This window comes from Mauremys mutica, chromosome 7, assembly GCF_020497125.1.
Source record: "Mauremys mutica isolate MM-2020 ecotype Southern chromosome 7, ASM2049712v1, whole genome shotgun sequence".
In the NCBI taxonomy this organism is placed as follows: Eukaryota; Metazoa; Chordata; order Testudines; family Geoemydidae; genus Mauremys; species Mauremys mutica.
This window is the reverse complement of record NC_059078.1, coordinates 33936112-33944058: the sequence shown is the minus strand read 5'-3', so window position 1 is coordinate 33944058 and position 7947 is coordinate 33936112. Positions and strand designations below refer to the sequence as shown.

General features: G+C 39.6%; 1 protein-coding gene across 3 annotated transcripts in view; it reads right to left on the bottom strand.

The window, feature by feature from the left end:
• FAM120A (family with sequence similarity 120A) overlaps positions 1-7947 on the bottom strand; it is a 123836-nt gene that overhangs the window by 44051 nt on the left and 71838 nt on the right. For all 3 annotated transcript variants that reach the window (XM_045023216.1, XM_045023215.1, XM_045023213.1), the window contains exon 10: positions 6625-6799. In XM_045023216.1, the coding sequence (XP_044879151.1) occupies positions 6625-6799 (175 nt within the window). The remainder of the gene's footprint in view (positions 1-6624; positions 6800-7947) is intronic.

Here is a 7947-nt window from a genome sequence, read left to right as displayed (position 1 = left end):
GCATCTAAAACAACCTGTTGAGATGGCTTGGCTGTAAGATGACCCTCAGAGATGATGAACTGAAATTGTTTCATGCTCTTATGGTAGTTGCTCAATAAAGTAAGCAAGCTTATTATAATTGATGTCATTGTATTTTGCCATAAGGGCTTGATAGGGTAGTTTGCTACTCTGAATTGCAAACTGGTGGATAATTAGATCTTATGACGAAAGAGATCCAAATGATTTTGATTTTTCCTCGCCTGATGTTGTTTTAGAAAGCTGTTGGTTACGTTCATTTGCTACATCATCACTAACCAATTAGGTACCGGTTGGGGAAAAAAAGGTACTCAGATCCTTGTGACAGTATATAATATTTCATGTGAGCTCTTTTACATGTTGGAGCTAAAGTTAGAGTTTACCAGACTGTCTGAGCTGGCAGGGCATCATTAATTGGCAGGACTACTCGCCATGTGGCTGAAGTGTGGAAGTTCCATGAAATTGTGTGGCGCTTCTTGGATTTCTTCCAAGGGGATCTGTAATGATTCAGTTACCTGTTTCATCAAGTTCTGAAACTGCTTAGAACTGCCAGCATAGAATGGTGGTGAAGGCATTACAGCCTCATCAGACAAGGAAGATATATTCACTGGTACTAAAGTTTCCTCTTCAGTATGTTGTTCCTCCTCAAATGGCTGTTGAGACTGATGCAGAGGATCTTATGGTAGAGTTGGCTGCCTCCACAGATTCACTTTCTCAGAATCCCTGATTATTCTAAGATAATACTCCTTATCTCATGAGTTCCACAACAGCCTGATGTGCCCCATATGGATATGGCTGAGGACCCCAAGGTGACTGTTACCAGGTAATTTGAGGGTGGTATTATGGATCTGTCCTGTCTAGATCTTGTAGATCCCTATCTAAGTGGAACTTTGGGGAGGAAGCCCTGGAAGAGTAATCTGGTGAGTTCCTCACCCACAGGTACGAATCTGATGAACAATAAACATCAGATTCAAATGAGAAAACCAAAGATGGTAGAGTGACTGGAGACAGAACTCTAGACCTGGAGAGTAATGCAGAGTAAGATGGTACTGGAGACAATCTTGTGTCCAGCACCAAAACATCTATATCCTCTGCTAGTAGAGAGGACTCTGGTTCTTCTGAAATTACTAAGTCTTTAGATAACATAAATCTACTCAGTACAGGCAACTTGGAAGCTACTCCCCTACGAGCCACTGTCGGTACCAGAGGAGCCATAGACTTACATGGCACCAAATGGCCCTCCACAGCCTCATCAGCACTGCACACTTATTTAGAGAGATCACAGCCAGTACCGCCTTGCAAATACACTCAGTACCATAGGCTTAGTAAAGGCAGTGACTCTACTCTTTGTTAAAAGTTTACTCAGTACTAAGCTAATAGAGCCAGGCTTCAATGTCAGTACCATCTCAGTCTGTGCACCGATGGATTTTTAACACTAGGTGCTAAAGTAGTGATTTTCCTGATCAGTAACGAAGCACCAGTACTGAAATCACCTAGAGCCTCAGCAATGTCTTTATCGGGGCATGAAGTCTCCATAGCAGTGACTCCTTCGGGCAATTTCAGCCTCTTATTGTCCACTTCTTTTTGAGGTGATCGAGGTCAGCTCCTATGTTTAGAAGGTATTATAACACCACTTCAGTAAGATGTCCTTGCATCGTCCTACCGGTTGCATGGGTCCTGGGAGTCACAGAAACTCAACACGGTACTCTGAATTTCTGCATTTCCTTATACAAATGGGGTCAAGGCTCTGGACCTGAAGAGACCCACACAGATGAATCTATGAAAAACATTTCTAATTTGGTTTCTCTGATCTTTTTAGTTATCCTGCTAAATGATCTACAAATATTAAACTTAGAAGAACATGAACTTCTACTAAACAATAGAGAAAACTTATGTGACTGTCATTCAAGGGAATAGCATCCCTGCAGACATCACATGACACAGCAAGGAGATTTAGGCATTCCCATCAAGAAAACAGTAAACCTAGAAAATTGAACTCCCCATTCTGACTAGAGAATTGAGAAGACATGGGGGAAATAAACCCTATGTTCCAATAAATTTTCTCTAAAGCTATTTACACTAACTATACAAACAAAACTAATCACTACACTAAGCACTAAACTAACACTACCTATTCATCTAAGTATTTACCATGTAAATAAACGAGCTACCTAAAGTGAACACTGCAGGACACTAAAGCCCTGTTTCAAGCCTAGGTGGTGAGGCACCGCCCCTATATACCCTCAGAAAGGGGTACAAGGATAATCAGGCTGCATGTGTGGACCAATCAGACACTGCTGGCAAAAATCTGAAAAGGCACATGTGCCCTGAAGTGGAGCACCCATACTGTAAGGGACCAGGGCATAGGCGGTCTAGCCTAGCAGTCACAGCTGGGCTGAGGTCTGCACATTAGGGATGGTAGTCACCGAGCATGAGTTGGACGAATTGCAAGAGCCGGGTCCCATAAGCAAGAGTCAGAGTCAGGCTGGAGTTGGAGACTGGAGATCAAAGGCCGTACCAGGCTGGAATCAGGGTCAGAGTCAGGCTGGAGTCGGAGACCAGAGATCAGAGGCAGTTCCAAGCTGGAATCAGGATCAGAGTCAGGCTGGAGTCGGAGACAGGAGATCAGAGGCAGTACCAGGCTTGAATCAGGAAGCAGGAATGAGGGTCACAGTCAGGCTGGGATCGGAGACCGGAGATTAAGCAAAGTCTGGCACTGCAGCAGGCTGAAATCTGTGCCATTGCCCAGGCAACTTTCTGGGGCAACTCCTGGGGTTAAATAGGGTGCTTGGCCAATCAGACGGCTGCAAGGTATGTCATTCTAGGCCTCTTGGGTGGTACTTCCTGCAGTGTCTATTCTCTACAGTGCTCCCCAGCTGTGCCTCTGCATGACCTCCTTGTGGCACTGTGAGAACATCAGCTATCCCAAGCTCTGCAGACCCAGGTTCTAGACCCCAGATTCTTACACACAGCAACAATCACTCCAAGAAGTCATAAGGGACTGGTGCAGGTGTTCTTGTTCTGCTCTTTATGCCCTCACGTGGGTGAGTGGGAGAACAAGGACATGCATGATACAGGCACAGCATAGTAGCTGCTGCTATTCAAAAGATTCCAACCTTTGATGCATGCACACAGACCCATTCTTGAAGAACAGCACTTGGTTTTGTTTGGCCTTCTGAAAAAAAATAAGTTCACTAATTGCATCTTCTAACAGATTTTTTTTTATGACTTTGATAATTACCTACAAAGAACATCACAATATAAAAGTATGGCAGTGGTCAGTTAGTTTATATAAATATTCATTACCCTACAGTTTGCATATTCAACGACAACACTGACACAGTTTACCATGTGTATTTCACAAACCTAACTCCAACTCATGACAGCTACATACTCTTAAAAACACACCTTACTTACTATACATATTAGACTATGCAATATATATAACGAGTGAAGCTCGTGTCGACAGATTTCAACAATGAGTATTATAGATCAGAGTTAAGGTTTGTATAACAAAGATGGCAATTTTTTAGACATCAGTACAGCCACTAAATTAATATATAAACTGTAATTGTAATGAATAATTTATGCACACTGTCTTAGCTGTTTGTTTCCATACTTCTTAACAATTCATTTTTGAATGCTGCATGTTTTAAATGTATAGATATAAATATAATTTAACTAACTCTCTGTGGTCTCCTTGATCTCTGTCCCTTCCCTCCCTCTTCTCCTCACTTTCCACTTTCTGATAAAATGGCTTGATCTTCTTTACTCATGCCATTTTGCCATACCCCTGGCCACCATAATAAAAAACAAAGAAATAATACTTTAAATTGAAAAAACCTACAAGAAATTAGCATGTAACCGTCACAACCCTGAGCACTTTGCTTGTATGTTTTACCTCTTGCCTCTACCCTTTAATTTTTGTCTTTTTAGATTCTAAGCTCTTCAGAAACTGCAGGTTCTTATTAACATTACAGTAAATTCTACATATTAGCTAACTCTCGGTTCCCAGCAAAAAGAAGCTATTATCTGAAGGCTGCAAATAAGCAGACGGCAGGTTTGCAGGACTGCAGCCAGGGAAGAGAACGCTGGGACGTGCCCAGTACCTCTCCCTTCAGCCCCACAAGCCTGTTTGTAGTTGGTGCTCAGCACTTCTCAGCACTTTCTTCCCTAGCTGGATCCCCACAAACAGGTTTATGGGGCTGCAGCCAGGGAAAGAAGCACTGGGACATGCTGAGATCACAATAGGGCACTGCCTGGAAAGCACAGAGGTACCATGCAGTCCTGAAGGCCCCCAGCATGCCTATTCCCCAAGGAGAGCCACCAGTATCCAGGCTGCAGCCCTCCCCTTCCTGCTGCTCCCCTCCCAGCTGCAGGCAGGTTTGCAGTGTTGAGGCAAGAAAGGCATGTCAAAAAGTTGTCATACGCTACAACCTGTTGCCATTATCCAAATATTATTAAAGTAAATAGGAGAGGACTGATTCCTGGCAAAATGCTATTAACCAGAAGTCGTTAATATTAGGATTGCTATTAAGCGGAACCCACTGTATTTCTTACTTATATTAGTAAAAAAATAATCCTTATTTGCACCAACATGCTTGGGCAGAGCTGAAAACTGAACTTCTCTTGAGCTCAAGTTCTATGTCTTAATTACAGGTACTGCACCTAGCACAATAAGAACCACAACCACAATTGGGGCGCTGGGATACTACTCCAATAAACACACAAACATCACATGAGACTTTCCTACATTAAAAGAAAAAGAGCCTCTGCTAGGCGTTTTCTACTCATAGAAGCCAATGACTGTAGCCAATAGAAGTGATTCAGAAATTTAAAGCAAGTCAATAAATGTTTAACTGGCTGAAATAGAAGACATTTTACTTCTAGAAACATGAAAGTTTAAGGAGACGGAAAGGGAGAGTTGGTACCCCTATTTCCTTGTTACCGGCACCACCCTCATTAGAAACACCAAAGGATAGTGAGAGCTAAGTCAGCAGCAACTTCTGCCTCCACAGACTAAGGAAACTCTGAAGGGCAGTGTAAACTAAGGGAGGGAAGAAGGGGGCCCAGCGAGGTAGCTCAGAAACTCTAGGGAACTCTGTGAGGTTTTTCAAGAGAAAAAAGGAAACCTGCATAAAGCTAAGATAGTTAAGGGCTTCAGCACTTACAGCTTTAAGCACTTTAGCTATTTAGGTGCATAAAACTGTAAATCAATCTATACAGCAGCTTCAAGGACAGTAATCCAAGTCAGCAACAATGAACATTGCAAAGAACTTTATTATTTCAAAGCCAATCTCCTAAAACTCTGTTAAACACAAGTGTGTTTAGAATCTACATGTGTGAACTCATGGGTTTGGAAATTATTCTGTTTGAGAAAGAGAGTCGGATAAAAAAAAAAAAGACTAGAAAAGGGGTAATCTGACTACTTATTTCAAACTATTTCTTACTTTAGGACTTCTGAATCTCAGTGAAACATTTTCCTCCTGCCTATAAGAGTCACAAAATATTTCACAATAGCTTGTTCCAATTAAAATTGGTGGGGGGGGGGTTGTAAATGAAAATAAGGCATACAAATGATTACTGTATGTAGCCTTAGACACGAAAATTGCGAAGGACACATTCACAACAAACAATATTTGCTTTTTAAATTTGGTCTACTGACAGCAGAATCCTACAAATAAATATGTTGTTACCTTTTCTCCTGTTGACAATCATCTATTTAATACTTTGCTTTTCCCTAACCTTCCCAAGATCTTGTTACAGAGGTTCATCCATTTTTTGGTTTGTGTTTGACATTAAGAAAACCTTTCCGTATATAAACTGGGATTTTCTCAAATGAAATGAATCACTGGCGACTACAGATTTGAAAATGTGTATATCTGATTAACATCAGCACTAGTACTCATGCTTTTGACTGCATTAGCAAACAGACCCTGTAACAAATCTGCTCACAAAAAAGTGTAGCTTTTAAATTGTTAGTTGGTCTATGACCAAGTTGTTATACCTGAAGCCTAAACAAACGACTGTGTAATAAAAATTAAATTTTCATGTGTCAACATTTGCAAGCTAAAAAGAGAGAGAAAACTAAATTCAACGGAAATATACTAGACAGAGTATACTGGAAACACAGAGGGGAAAAACAGGGACAGCTGACATATTCATTTGACATATGCATTTAACATTTCTGTGAAAACTATTTTAATATTTGTGTGAAAATAGGAAGAGAAATTTCTTACATTCAAGTCCTAACATAATACTTTGAATTTAAAGAGCATACCAGGACCAAAAACGACAGACTATTCAGGAAAAGTCAGGCAGTAGCCGGACTGTACATTTTTTTCATGTTAGTTTTCCAACTATAAACCTCCAATTTTGCTTACTGACTCCTATCATTTATATTCATTAAACAATTAAAGGAAATAAATATAGTAAGAAAAAAAGATTATAAAGTAATTGATGTATAAGGACCCATTTTTGACAGAACATTAAAATTTTATCTCAGTGACATTCATGAAAGCCTAGTAATTACTCTAATTTTTGATCATGCTGAAAACGTGCACAAGATTATGGAGTTTTGAAGAGAAAAACGATGGCTAGTGTACATACATTCTGGTGGAAGTCTGTTCTTTCTAAAAGCAAGTCTTTCAGTTTTCTTTCTGCTTTCTGCCAAACTAAACAGGACTCCGTAAACATACTGACGAACTGGCCTATAAAGCAGAGCAGCAGGAGGCAGGTCTTTGTTGGCTTCGTCTTCAATAGAAACAGCAATTTTGATTTCACCCTTTGCGTGGAAGAAAGCAGAATAATATTGCACATATGTATATATAAATTTTCCATTCAACATAAAAAGTATGCTAACACAATCCTGCTTTAAAACCATTTCAGTCATATATTTAATCAATACAAAAGATATATTTGAAGAACAGATGCCAAGAGTTAAGCTAGAATTTAGGGACTACTTTCAAAATTGCAGGTGACTTAGCAGCACAAGTCTCACTGAACATATGCTCCTAAATTCCTTAGAGACTTTGAAAATCTTCCTCCGTAGTTCCCCCCAGTCTGAAATAAGTTTTTGCTTCTCAGTCACTGAGACACACAATTATGCAGGTGATGCAAAGCATTTTAAATAGCCAAAAAATATATTAATATAGCAAAAATATTCAAAATTGAGCATTTTACCAGTAAAGAAACAATTAGGGATACGATGAATCTGCCTTTTTTTTTTAATGGATCCCAAATACTAGCCAATTGTATTCAAAGACTTAATAGGAAAAGTCAGATAAGCCAATAGTTTGAAAAATCAGTAAAAATTTCTTTATAAAAGTTAGAAGTATATTTGTAATTAAAATATGCTTTAAGTAACGCTATTTAGCTATCCATTTAATGTCTTGTGTGGCTTTCACTAAGTTTTGAATACTAAGCACTAAGTGAACAATTTAATTTAAAATGCTGTATAAACTGAAAAGATACATAAGGTGTATATATACAAGAATTTTAAAATAAAAATAAAGTGCATAGCTTACTTTTGTGTTCACTATGAAAAAGGATTAATACAATTACATAAATATAGAACTTCTTGTAGATAAAACCTGTTGGGAAAGGGCAGCATTGAGTACAGGGCTGAGGGCCAGGCCTGTCTGATTTATAATCCCAACTCTACTCCCTGGTTGTACTGGCTTGGGGCAGGTTGCTTAACCCTCTGTCTCAATCTGCTCATTGTAATGTGGGAGATAAATACCATCTACCTCACAAGGATGTCATAATGTTAGTATCTGTTCTCCCCCTATTTCAATGTGGCTCTTGACAGGGCAGAACTTTGCAAGCATAGTGTCTTTATGCAAGTAGTCAAACCTGACTGCTTTCTATAAGCCCTAACCTGGAAGAATTTTTATAGCAAATTTCTAATGCGGTACAAATTGGCCCAGATGT